Source organism: Erpetoichthys calabaricus, chromosome 17 (assembly GCF_900747795.2).
Source record: "Erpetoichthys calabaricus chromosome 17, fErpCal1.3, whole genome shotgun sequence".
Taxonomy (NCBI): domain Eukaryota; kingdom Metazoa; phylum Chordata; class Cladistia; order Polypteriformes; family Polypteridae; genus Erpetoichthys; species Erpetoichthys calabaricus.
In genome coordinates, this window is record NC_041410.2 from 6739071 (window position 1) to 6753476 (window position 14406).

General features: G+C 43.7%; 1 protein-coding gene across 1 annotated transcript in view; it reads right to left on the reverse strand.

Moving 5' to 3' along the window:
• Nucleotides 1–6539: 6539 nt before the first annotated feature.
• LOC114667347 (MHC class II regulatory factor RFX1-like) overlaps nucleotides 6540–14406 on the reverse strand; it is a 45723-nt gene continuing 37856 nt past the window's right edge. Inside the window, exons 15-18 of the mRNA XM_028822618.2 lie at nucleotides 14013–14221; nucleotides 13762–13915; nucleotides 8334–8379; nucleotides 6540–8249 (exon numbers count right to left, since the gene is read on the reverse strand). Coding sequence (XP_028678451.1) covers nucleotides 8083–8249; nucleotides 8334–8379; nucleotides 13762–13915; nucleotides 14013–14221 — 576 coding nt within the window. The 3' untranslated portion in view covers nucleotides 6540–8082. The remainder of the gene's footprint in view (nucleotides 8250–8333; nucleotides 8380–13761; nucleotides 13916–14012; nucleotides 14222–14406) is intronic.

Here is a 14406-nt window from a genome sequence, read left to right on the forward strand (position 1 = left end):
CTACTCAAAGCCTCACCCGGGTGTCTGTGCTGCTCATCCTAATGGAGAGCCCAGACAACCTGTGGAGAGAGCTCACTTCGGCTGCTTGTACCCGCAATCACGTCCTTTCAGTCATTACCCAACGCTCATGACATTAGGTGACGATAGGGACGTAACTCAACTGGTAATTCGAGAGCCTTATCCTCTGGCTCAGCTCCTTCTTCACTGATACGGCTCTGTACTGTAACCACATGACTGCTCTTACCACCCCAATCAATTTGCCAATCCCATACTGTGTTTGGCTTAAATATGACTTTAAAGGGGTTTGTGAATTTCAGTACTGGTATTAGTAGTCGCATTGTTATGTGTACAGAGTACAGTTAAATTCTTATTTGTATGTCCGTCAACATGTAATACATCACCATTCTCTTGCACCATGTGCCCAGTGCTGCACCGTTATGTTTTGGTTTTTTTTTTTGGAATGGTGTTGAGGCGCATCCTGTCGTGCAAGTTTAAGTACTTTAACTATCAGTGTAGAGCAACATCGTTCCAGAATGGTACCATCCATTCCTCACAGCACATTAATAGCCTGATGTCGAATGCTTTGGATTCACAAAATAAAACTTGTATTTCATTTCTTTCCACTCCATTATCAAACCCACTTAGAGCAATTCAGGATCTTGGGGGCAACAAGAGACCACCCTGACAGCACTGGGCACAAGACTGACACAGACTTGATAATTCCTCAAAATCGTGTTTCACTAATTTGACTGCATGTGGATTACATGTCACGTGCACTCTGTATGTTTCAGTATGCAGTGGCTGCTTATTATTGTGGAGTGCATGTGTTTCAGTCTGCGCTGTGTGCATTTTCACATTCAATACATGCACCTCAGTGTAAATTTCAAGAGCTTCATTACACACAGTCAAGATGTGCAAGTAAGAGTTCCACCGTATTCTGTAGACGTGAAAATACTACTACTAATATTTCAACACCATGCATACATTTCTGTATATTCGTTATGCAGTTGTCTGAATTTCAGTATGCTGTGTAAGCATTTCTTTATGGCATTTTTTTTTTTTTGATTTGATGCATTTTATTAAACCCCCAAGGGATAATTGTGTTTTTGAGTGACCTTTGCAGCAATTTTCACATTAAGAGCCTTGCTCAAGGGTCCAACAGGGTAAGATCCCTTCTGGTAGTAACATGATTTGAACCAGCAGCCTTCCAGATCCTAGTGCAGATCTTTATAGCCACGAAGCCACCATTTGAATAAGAGTGATTAACATCCTAAACAGCACTTCATAGACAACACAGCCATCACAATTAGAACACTTAACCGTTAATAAAACAAGTACCCTTGTACTTTCTATTTTCTAGAATTTTGTTTTTTGCACATTGAAGGCTGTAGTGTCATCCAGAGACTGTTAGCCAAAATTGTTTCTTTTTTGTAATCATAATAATGAAAAATTGCACCACAACCCTAGAAAGACTGATGTCAAGAATGCCTGCCTGCCTTCCCCTTCATAAAGCAGAATGACTTCTGTCAAATGGTACGCAGCTCATGTGACAGAGGCTGTGGGTTTACTTCTACAAGGTACTGTAGATGCGCCAAGACAGACTGACCTCCTAAGTACAGTATAAGCCACAAATCAGCAAGATGCCAGTTGTAGAATTTTATACAGTATTTGTTACAAAGGAAAGGCAAGAGGTTGACCATATATAAATATATATATGTAAGATCTTCACCACAACATGTATATACAATATAGCTGATTTCCACATGTTTAACCATTATTACTTTTTTGGCAGTTATAGTTATAAGTTTTATTATCATGATATTTCCTGGGCTGAGAACTATAGACATAAATGATCAGTCGATTAATCGATAATTAGTCATGGCACTCTCAGACGCACTTAATCTCATTCAGGACTGTGTGGGCTGGAGCCTAATAAAGCAGCATCAGTCACAAGACACAACTGTCCACTCAGCGCACGGGGCTGCCAGTTCACCTGTGGATATGGGAGGAAAACCCAAACAGACGTGGGGAGAATACACAAACTCTAAACACTCAATGACTGGGCACGGGGGTGTTGGATGTGTAAAATAGCGATGCTAACCACTGTGCTACCGTGGCATCCATTATAAAAACAAAATGACACATGTAGGTGATCAAACCAGTCAGAAAGCAGCTGGAATGCAGAATTCAGGCCACCCTGTGTGTACATACACACACGCACACACACGTACATTTATATATATATATATATATATATATATATATATATATAAAAAAATCAATGCCTGCTTTTCATGCGAGAACTACTTAACGGATTTGGATATTTTTTTTTTTTCTATTCTATAATTTGCTTGTACATTCTGGTTGATTTTGCGACTTCTCTCATCGCACTAAGAATCATTGTTCACTTGCAGAAGCGATATATTTGCTCAAATCCGAGAGAGAGACCGCAGGCCGAGGGGAGGGGGAACCGTGACGTCAGGAGTGGTGAGCCAGGCGGGGCCCTCCTCACTCACACGCCAGCCTCGGAGCGTACCTTACATCTGCTTAGCTAATGAACGAGAGAACTACATAACGGATTTAGATGGGTTTTTTTTCTAGAATTTGCTTGAACATTGTGATTCTCATCGCATTAAGAATCATAGTTCGCTTGCAGGAGCGATAAATTCTCACTAATCCAAGACAGAGGCTTCAGGCCAAGGGAGGGGGAAGCGTGACGTCAGGAGTGGGGAGTCGGCCATGGTTTGGAGTGTACCTTGCTTCCGCTTAGCTGGTGATACCTTTTTGTTTATTGATTTTTAAAGTTTGTCCTGTTTTATTACTATGCGGGGGGGGGGGGGGGGGACAGCTAGTATAGTATATACACAGATAAATATTTACATACACACACACTGTATATGCTGTATATTTTTAAATACAATATTTGAAGTTTCTCGGTTGCATATATTTTCATTTTATTTTGCCATACTGGATTAGTAATTCTGGGCCTACAATGGATCCGCACCCTGAATAGAACTGATTCCTGTCTTGCATCCAGTGCTCCTAAGATAAGCTCCAGCCCCCTTCAACCCTGAATTGGATGAAACAGGTTTGAAAATCTTGCTTTTGTAATTCCTATTCATCGCAGGTTAAACAAGCATTTCCTGGGTTTGCCCAGGTTAGCCAGTTGTCCCCCAAATCCATTTTCTCCAACACTAAGGATAGGAACCATTCTTCCCATATGATCTGACAGCTCCAGCGTTGTCTTGAACTGACCTGAATAATCCACAGTGGCTCATGTGTGTAACCACATTGCACCCACAGCAGGCCCAGTGGACTGGAGATGATGCTAATAGGGTTAACTTTTGTGAGAGATGTTTGAGACCCATATTCTTTTAAAATTGAATTGTTTTTCTCAAACTGTCAAAAGGGAATTCAGTTTAAGAATGAAGACTACTGTGCAAAAAAAAAAAAAAAGTGAGGGTGAAAGCCATGATTATTTTCGATTAATCGACAGTAGCTTTGAGCAGCAATTCACTAGACATCTGTGTCATCTACTTCAACACTAAGAGGAACTGAAGCCGTGGCACACTTAGGGCAGTATGCCAAGTAAGCAACAATAAGCTCCTAAAAAAGTCTGAGGCACAAAGATTGGGGGGCCTGCCTTGGCAGCCTTAAGGACAGCAATGCAAGTCCAATGGTGTCAGAAGGCTTCTTCATCTATTGTGTGCCACATTTACAAGTCTTAATGTGCTACAGATACGGATATACTTTAAAATCAGAGCCCGGTTGTGCATGTCCCGAAGACTGATGCTGCATTCACTTGCTATGGGAATTCACCACTTGTGACACCTCACCTTCCCAGTGTCTTGTTTGCTTGAATTTTTGGTGAGCATTTTATGAAAAACACAAGGCCGCTGTTGATTTACTGCTCAAGCTGCAAAAAAAAAAAAACAAAAACAATAATACCTGTGATTTTTTTGTGAAAATAAAAAACAAACTAAATGCATAATGTATCTTATCACTCTAAATGCAATGCAACCACAAAAATGCTGTTGTTATTTTTTTTCCCTTCATATTACTGAATGAGGTGAGATATCAACATGACGTCACCGCTTATTCTCTCAATGGGAGATACTGTTCTGAAAGGCCTGGTTTTTTTCAGTCTCTCCCATAGCATGTGAATGCAGCATAAGTGCACCGTGCACGTGACATGAGGCTGCCAAGCAAAGCCATTTTTAAATTAGACACTCCTTACAATCGACAAAAGAATAAACCGAGCTGGTATGTAAATGTTGCATTTGGATGATTTTTCCATCCATTTTTCCATACCTGCTTTGTCTCAGTCTATATATATATATATATATATATATATATATATATATATATATATATATATATATATATATAATATAGGGTGTATGTGTGTGTGTGTATATGTATATATATATATATATATATATATATATATATATATATATATATATATATATATATATATATACATACACACACACACACACACACACACACATACCAACATCCAGTGCGTCCATTTATAAAGATTTGATTTTTCTGCTTTGGAATCTGATTTTTTTTTTTTCCCAATACACACACCATCATCTCAAAGCAGATTTGAAAGTGCCTAAACATTCACTCCACAGATACAGTATTTGAAGTACAATTTATAAAGTAAAAAAAAAGTCATTATCACATCCTCCTGCTTCTGATCCCATTCCACCCTGTCCCACCCCACCCCATCCCTTCCCAGCATCAGTTGGACAGCAGGCAGCAGGAGTCGGGCAGTTCGACTTGTATCTCCTTAAAGTGACAGGCTGCTGTGACAGACCCACAGCATGGTGCGGCATGTCCGAATACGAGGGGTTTGTGGCTCAATTACAGACCTGATGGGAGCAGGAAGCACCTCACACCATAAGGATTGCAATTGGGATGACCTACAGCCGGGCCTGCTGGGACAAAACTCTTTATACGGAATTGGGTAGTAGAGGCTCCTAAACTTTGTACAGAATGAGGCTAAAATATAATCCTCTTGAAAAGGGCTTCCCAAAGCACAAATAAAAGGTTGCAAGAGTTACTGTGAGACAGCCATCAACAAAACAATCTGAAACACGGCCTGAGGCAAGATCACCTGCAACACAGCAACAAGAAAAACTTCACCATATAGCCGAGACCCAGCCATCAGCAAGAAGGTGTAAAATAAGCGAAAGAAATGGGAGCTACTTAAGAAGAAAATATGAGAGGAGGAATCAGAATACGGTCATAAACAGGTACAGCTTTACCAGTCATGAGTTTTATTCAATTCAGTTTATTTTTGTACTGTATAGCACTGTTCACTGAGAGCAGGCACTTAGCGGCGTGACAGGCTCCCAGGTAAAATGCCACAGCATGTTGAGACGATAGCTCATACGCAGTTGCGTTTAGATAGGGCAGGGCAGCTGATAATCTGTATTGGTCCCCGTTTAGAGCTGTGACACACAGATTCCACTCAGTGTACAGGTGTGTACAAATAAAAGGTCACTATTTCTCATCCAAAAGGGGGCTGTTTATTCGAGTCCACCTTGCCCTCATGACATGAGGCACAGCTGCAGTCACGGCCTGCTCTTGGCACCAACGACACCCTCAAATGTACCCCCATCACTGCAGTTAAAGTGTCCAGCAGTTGCCACCATACTTGTGACCCAAACCAGGCGTAACTGCACTCTGGGTATAAAATGTGCAAATAGAAATAAACTAGGAACAGAACACCTGGGAGTGAGCACCCCTCAAGGTACAGTAAATACGTAAAAGGCCGGGTTTGGGCATTTGGGAAGTGTCCCGATATGTCTTGCAGTACTTCTGTTCTATTAATTTGCTTCAGAAAATAAATAAGGTCTTATTTCTATTCAATTCTTATTTCTATTCTATTTTTATTTCCAGGGTCATGGTCCACCAGTTTGTATACAAGTACCAACGTGTCCAAGGTAAGCACTAACCCTGAACTTGGGTTATGTATTTTACACAGTATCCATCAATCATTCTGTTTTCTAACTCACTTGTCAAAATTTGAGTTGCGGGAAGCTGGTGTCTATCCCAGCTGCATCCGGTATAAGGAAAGGACCCCCGCTGGATTGGGCACCAGTCCTTTGCAGTTAACTGATGAGAGTGCTCTTTGTGCAGTCGGTTCCCGGTTAATGTTGGCTCTTGTCTTGCGCCCAGTGCTTGCGGTCACAAGTTTCAGGCCCACCCAGCCTTTTAACTTGATTTTATACAGGGTGGCCCACGAAAAAGTGGCCATGAACAAAGCGTGCACATGAATATGCTGAAACGGTCACAGAGATGTATTCACGCACAAGGAGATCACTTTCAGCATCTTCTGTAAATGTGAGTACCAAATATGATCGTTTTTCTCTTCACTCGTCTCGGTGGAGGCGGGTCACTTGTTTGTGGGCCACCCTGTATAATGCCTATCACCAAATCATTGACTCTCTTTTCTGAATGAGTTTTTCTCATTATAAGGTCATTGTGAGGTGGTTGCCAACTCTTGGTGGGACAATGGTCTAATACACCACTACGCCTACTCACACTAGTGGGGGTCAGTCAGGCTAACAATATGCCTATGGACTCTAGGGCCCCCATTACCAACACCATACAGAATTACCTGTTAACCTGCCTGCAGATCTTTGAATTGTGGGAGATCACAAAGGAAACGGCTCAAACCTAATGAAAGGCGATGCTAAAATGAGACTCTGACCCCTTGTGCTGTCCAAAATCCCATAATGCCACAGCCCTAGTAGCAGGTGCTATTGATACATACGCCTCAACAACAACAGCAGCAGCAGCTTCTGATAGCTGCCCTGCCACTATTCATCTCCGGCTATTTTCACTAAAGCAGAATCCGAGCCACCAAGACGTGCGCCCTGAGTTGAATAGCAGCAACAGCAGAGGGCGAAAATACACTTTGCAGAAATGCCATTTTAACCTTTCAAGAAGTAGTTTGGTCAGGGAGACACAAGTAAACCCCCCCCCCCCCCCCTTCCTGTACCAGGGCATTGCCTGTTACTGCACAGAGTCCTGCTGCCTGCCCGTGTGTGTGTGTGTGTGTGTGTGTGCTCATACAGGTATTCGCCCGACAATGTGGTAACAAGGAGTAGAGTGGGGTGCAAAACGAGAGCTTAAACAATAGAAAGAAGGTTTGAATCATTTCCAGTGATGCCAGTTGAACGGACATGACAGCCATGATCAGAGTCCTTTGCTAACCTCGGTCTCGGTTTTCTCTTTTAGATTTGGAGACACGCATTGCCCTCTTTGAATTCCCCAGATGCCAAACCCCCTCGCAAATTATTTACAAGTAAAATTAAGGCAAATAAATAAGTTTGGCACAAACCAAAGTCTTTGCAATAATATATTAATTATATAATCCGTGATAGGTAATACCAAGAAAAGTTTTAAAAAAAAAAAAAGAATCACGATTAGGCCTGTTCACGCTTTTTAAGGGGCTCTCATGACATGACAAATGAAATGTAGTCTGCAGTGACCTCACTTCTGGAGGAAGACCTCAGCAGTCATGAAGGCATTTAATGGGCTCAGGGGGTTGGTTGGGGGTCAAGGTGTGATGTCGTGAAGCACTAGAGAGTTTTAGGAGATGACTGAGCTAGAAAGGACTTGAAAGAGCACAACAGTGCAGAGTTTTCACTCTATCAGGCCACTCAAAGAATAAAAAAAAGTAACAGTGCCACCCTGACCAAGTGTTACAACAAGCCGGTACCACCTTTGTTTGAAATCTAAATTTCTATGGTGAGGCCATTCATACCTGGTGTCCAGATAATGACAAAAAGGCATTTCGGGTCGTGGGTTTGAGGGCATTTTCACCATCATTGTGTCAGCTCAAATGTAGAGTCCACACAAGTAAGCAGCCTTGTCAGAAATTTTCATTGCAAGCCCTAGTTGTGCCCAGGCAGGCCAGTAGTGGGCATCAGGGCCTGTCAACCATGATTGACATCCTTCATTCTTTCCATAACAGTATGATGAGCTTGCAGCAAGTGGGAGTGGGACTAGGGGATGGGGTGGGGTGGCATAAGGGGAGTGGTCAAGCTCAGGGTGGCATTAGTTAGTGGTTGGCACCTCTGCAAAGATTGCTCTGGCATCGGTACGGGCCATCTTGGCTGGAGGTTCAAGCTGATCGACACTCAACCCCGTAGATTCATTCGAGTGCAGAGAGATCTCCTGCTGGCTCTCTTCGTCACTTTCCTCTTCTTCCTCTTCCTCCTCTTCTGTGACAGAAAATTAAAGAGAGAAAACTAAGCACAGTGGTCTTCTATCACCTCACAGTACGTTCCTCTTTAAAATGTCTTTACCTTTGTCGGGATCCAGTGTGTTCAGACTTCGCCCGAGGTTTGCAAACTGCAATAGTGAAGAAGGAGAAATGAGCATGATGGGTAAAAATGGGAACAGGAAACAGTGTAGCTAGATTAGGAAAGCAAGAGAGCCACTGTGTTTGTGGCCTACAATCCTCTACCTTAAAATACAGTGCTCATTATATATGCTGTTCAAAAAAATTAAAGGAACACTTTTTAATTGGAGTATAACATCAAGTCAATGAAACTTCTGGACTATTGATCTGGTCAGTTAAGTAGCAGAGGGGCTTGTTGATCAGTTTCAGCTGCTTTGGTGCACTAGAGGGGTAACAATGAGGCGACCCCCAAAACAGGAATGAATGGTTTAACAAGTGGAGGGAGGCCACTGACGTTTTTCCCTCCTCATCTGCTTTTTCACTCGTTTTGCATTTGGCTACGGTCAGAGTCAACGCTGGTAGCATGAGGCAATACCTGGACCCTACAGAGCTGGCGCAGGTAGTCCAACTTCTCCAGGATAGCACATGAATATGTGCCCATTGCCAGAAGGTTTGCTGTGTCTCCCAACACAGTCTCAAGGGCATGGAGGAGATTTCAGGTGACAGGCAGTTACTCTAGAATAGGTGGACAGGACCCCTCGTAGAAGGTCCTTAACCTATCAGCAGGACCCACCGGTCCTAGTGGAACAGGATGAGGACTGCCAGAGCCTACAAAATGACCTCCAGCAGGCAGGCTGACCACTGGTGTGAATGTCTCTGACCAAACAATCAGAAACAGACTTCATCAGGGTGGCCTGAAGGCGTGACATCCTCTAATGGGCACCAAAGATCTCGATTGGCATTTGCCATAGAATACCAGAATTGGCACATCCACCACTGGCGCCCTGTGCTTTTCACAAATGAGAGCAGGTTCACCCGGAGCACATGTGACAGACGTGAAAGGGTCTGGAGAAGCCGTGGAGAACGTTATGCTGCCTGTAACATCGTTCAGCATGACCAGTTTGGTGGTGGGTCAGTGATGGTCTGGGAAGGCATATCCATGGAGGGACACACAGACCTCTACAGGGTAGACACCTGCACCTTGACTGCCATTAGGTATCGGGATGAAATCCTTTGACCTATTGTCAGACCCTATGCTGGTGCAGTGGGTCCTGGGTTCCACCTGGTGCACGACAATGCCCGGCCTCATATGGTGAGAGTATGCAGGCAGCTCCTGGAGGATGAAGGAATTGATACCATTGACTGCCCCCTCCCCACCAACCCACACTCACTTGCCTGACTTCAATCCAATAGAACACCTCTGGGTGGGACATTATGTTTCAGTCCATCCTACACCTCAGACTGTCCAGGAGCTCAGTGATACCCTGGTCCAGACCTGGAAGGAGATCCTCCAGGACACGATCCGTCGTCTCATTAGGACGTTGTCAGGCATGCATACAAGCACATGGGCGGGGGCGCATACAAACTACTGAGTATGATTTGAAGTTGCTGCAATGAAATTTCGGCAAAATGGACTTGCCTGCCTGTTGCATCATTATTTTCACTTTCATTTTCGGGGTGTCTTTGAATTCAGCCCTCTGTAAGTTGATCATTTTCATTTCCATCCTTTCGTTCCTAACACATTACCATATCAGTCCATATCAGTAGAGATATCCAGCAGGATTTTTTTTTCCCCATTGAGATCTGATGTGTTTTCAAAGTGTTCCTTTAATTTTTTTGAGCAGTTTGTAATAAAATAACAGGAAGAAACCATAGTGCCTCTGTCATTATAATTAAAAATGAAAAGGATGACTTTAAAAAGTCTCTACTAAAACATTTCTATTTCTTCTCCAGAGCGGTCTGTATGAGACTGACGGATTAACGCACATCAACTGTCTGGTAAAGAAAGCAGTTATTTATTCTAAAAGTGGTAAGTGTTTAAAGTTTCCAAGCATTATAAAATAACATTTAGTAGGTAGCAAATACAAATGTGGAGATTGCTAACCATTTCTGGAAATGCATCCACTTTCTGAACAATGCTGCCTCAGCCTACCTTGGCAATTTGGGACAAAGGGCGAGAGCTGATCCTGAATGGGTTGTTACTTTGTCACAGGGTCTGGTCACTCACATTAGGCCAGTTTAGAGTCACCAGTTAACCTGACACACACATCTTTGAGATGTGTCCATGTAGACACATAGAACATGCAAACGCCACATATAGCCGTGGCCAAAAGTTTGGAGAATGACACCAGTTTTGGTTTTCACCAAGTTTGCTGCTTCAGTGTTTTTAAATCTTTTTGTCAGATGTTTCTGTGGTACACTGAAGTAGAATTACAAGCATTTCATAAGTTTCAAATGCTTTTATTGGCAGTGACATTATGTTTATGCAGAAAGTCAATATTGGCAGTGTTAACCCTTCTTTCTTTTTCAAGACCTCTGCAATTCACCCAGGCAGGCTGTCAATCAATTTCTGAGCCAAATCCTAACTGATGGCAGCTGCCCATTCTTGCATAATCGATGCTTGGGGTTTGTCAGAATTGGTTGGTTTTTGTTTGTCCAACCGCCTCTTCACCACAAGTTCTCAATGGGATTAAGGTCTGGCGAGTTTCCTGGCCATGGACCCAAAATTTCGATGTTTTGTTCCCTGAGCCACTCAGTTCTCACTTCTGCCTTATGGCCTGGTGCTCCATCATGTTGGTCACCAAACTGTTCTTGGACTGTTGGGAGAAGTTCCTCTCGGAGGATGTTTTTGTCCCATTCGTTATTCATGGCTGTGTTCTGTGAGTGAGCACTGCACTGCCTTGGCTGAGAAGCAACACCACACATGAGTGGTCTTAGGACGCTTTACTGTTGGCATAACACAGTACTGATGGTAGCGCCGCTCACCTTTTCTTCTCTCCGGATGCCCCAAACAAAACAAGGGGATTCATCCGAGAAAATGACTTTCACCCAGCAATCCAATCCCTGTACCTTTTGCAGAATATCAGTCTATCCCTGACGTTTTTCTTGGCTTCTTTGCTGCCCTTCTTGACCCCCACCAGGCCATCCTCCAAAAGTCTTCGCCTCACTCACACCTGTATGCTGCCATTCTTGAGTAAGCTCTGCACTGGTGGTACCCGCAGCTGAGTCAACTTTAGGAGATGCTCCTGGTGTTTCCTGGACTTTCTTGGGCGCCCTGAACCCTTTTTCACAACAATTGAACATCTCTATTTCTAACTCAATCAGCATGACAGTGATCTCCAGCCCTGTCCTCGTCACTCTCACCCGTGTTAACGAGATTATCACTGAAATGACATCAGCAGGTCCTTTTGTGGCAGGGCTGACATGCAGTGGTTTTTTGGGATGAAGTTCACTTTCATGGCACAGAGGGACTTTGCAATTAATTGCAATTCATCTGATCATTCTTCAAAACATTCTGGAGTCGATGCAAATTGCCATCATAAAAAACCGAGGCAGCACACTTTGTGAAAATTCATATTTTTGTCATTCTCCAAACCTTTGGCCACGACTGTTGAATCAAAACCAGGCCTCTACATCTGTGAGCCAGCAACATTAATGACTGCATCACCATGTTGCTGTGTTTAAATTTAAATTTCTACTTTCATGTAATTTAGATAAAAGTTATTATAAAATAAAATTGCACTGCCAGAATCAAAGCCACATCACTAGAGCTGTGAGCCCACAGCAGTAATGAGCGCACCAACATGTTGATCATGGTGATGTGTTGCATGTTGACCAAGTAATTTCACTTTACTCTGTAGGTACAGTGCATCCTGAAAGTATTCACAGTGCATCACTTTTTCCACATTTTGTTATGTTACAGCCTTATTCCAAAATGGATTAAATTCATTTTTTTCCTCAGAATTCTACACACAACACCCCATAATGACAATGTGAAAAAAGTTTGAGGTTTTTGCAAATTTATTAAAATAAAAAAACTGAGAAATCCCATGTCCATAAGTATTCACAGCCTTTGCTCAATACTTTGTCGATGCCCCTTTGGCAGCAATTCCAGCCTCAAGTCTTGTTGAATATGATGCCACAAGCTTGGCACACCTATCCTTGGCCAGTTTGGCCCATTCCTCTTTGCAGCACCTCTCAAGCTCCATCAGGTTGGATGGGAAGCGTCGGTGCACAGCCATTTTAAGATCTCTCCAGAGATGTTCAATCGGATTCAAGTCTGGGCTCTGGCTGGGCCACTCAAGGACATTCACAGAGTTGTACTGAAGCCACTCCTTTGATATCTTGGCTGTGTGCTTAGGGTCGTTGTCCTGCTGAAAGATGAACCGTCGCCCCAGTCTGAGGTCAAGAGCGCTCTGGAGCAGGTTTTCATCCAGGATGTCTCTGTACATTGCTGCAGTCATCTTTCCCTTTATCCTGACTAGTCTCCCAGTCCCTGCTGCTGAAAAACATCCCCACAGCATGATGCTGCCACCACCATGCTTCACTGTAGGGATGGTATTGGCCTGGTGATGAGCGGTGCCTGGTTTCCTCCAAACGTGAAGCCTGGCATTCACACCAAAAAGTTCAATCTTTGTCTCATCAGACCAGAGAATTTTCTTTCTCATGGTCTGAGAGTCCTTCAGGTGCCTTTTGGCAAACTCCAGGCAGGCTGCCATGTGCCTTTTACTAAGGAGTGGCTTCCGTTTGGCCACTCTACCATACAGGCCTGATTGGTGGATTGCTGCAGAGATGGTTGGCCTTCTGGAAGGTTCTCCTCTCTCCACAGAGGACCTCTGGAGCTCTGACAGAGTGACCATCGGGTTCTTGGTCACCTCCCTGACTAAGGCCCTTCTCTCCTGATCGCTCAGTTTAGATGTCCGGCCAGCTCTAGGAAGAGTCCTGGTGGTTTCGAACTTCTTCCACTTACGGATGATGGAGGCCACTGTGCTCATTGGGACCTTCAAAGCAGCAGAAATGTTTCTGTAACCTTCCCCAGATTTGTACCTTGAGACAATCCTGTCTCAGAGGTCTACAGACAATTCCTTTGACTTCATGCTTGGTTTGTGCTCGGACATGAACTGTCAACTGTGGGACCTTCTATAGACAGGTGTGTGCCTTTCCAAATCATGTCCAGTCAACTGAATTTACCACAGGTGGACTCCAATGAAGCTGCAGAAACATCTCAAGGATGATCAGTGGAAACAGGATGCACCTGAGCTCAATTTTGAGCTTCATGGCAAAGGCTGTGAATACTTATGGACATGTGCTTTCTCAATTTTTTTTTTATTAATACATTTGCAAAAACCTCAAGTAAACTTTTTTCACGTTGAAACAACAAAATTACATGCAAAAGTTTTCAGACAACTCACATCTTTCAGGAAATATTCAGATGCCTGCACAAAGATTGCTCAGCTTTCTTAGGCAGGGCCAAAATGTGACAGCATAGTAATAATTTCCCTAAGAAAACGTTTTGTTCAGTCCCACCACTGCCCCAGTATAGCACCACTTACCTCCCCCATGACAGCTATGGGTGTTTCTCCTTTGGCCTGTGCTACTCTGTGCTCAACCAGATAATACATGTATTCATCGTACAGTAGTCTTATGAGGTGGAAGGAGCCAAAGCTGGCTGCGCTGCGCAGGGTCAGATCCCGGATTACCATAGAGCTGCAGGAAGAGAGGGAAGTGCCAGTTACTAAAGGAAAACAAACCGTACCGACAGGATGGGGCCGGTTTAGTGGCATGTGGATAGAGACGTCCTCACCTGTAAAATGACCATTTAAGTAAGAAGAGTTTTGCCGCCTTTGGGAGAGCAGGACTTCCTTGGTAGGGCTTAAGGACCTGAGAGACTACGCCATCCAGCCATGCTGCCCACTGCTCCAGGGAGTTCTGCTGCTGTAGGGTGAGTTTAAAATCCTGTTCCAAGCGCTGCACCACTCCATCTTCACAGCGACACACCCAGGACGCCTGCTCCTGGATCAACACACAGCAATGAGAGAATGACAAGACACAGGAACAGTCCTTACACCGCGGGGTGAATGCAATGTTTCACTTTAATCCAAACATGTTGACACTGAGTGATTTGGACATTCCTCTACCTGCTACACTACTCACCCCCTAAACTGTGAGAGGATACATGTGCTGGTCTGTGACACAAT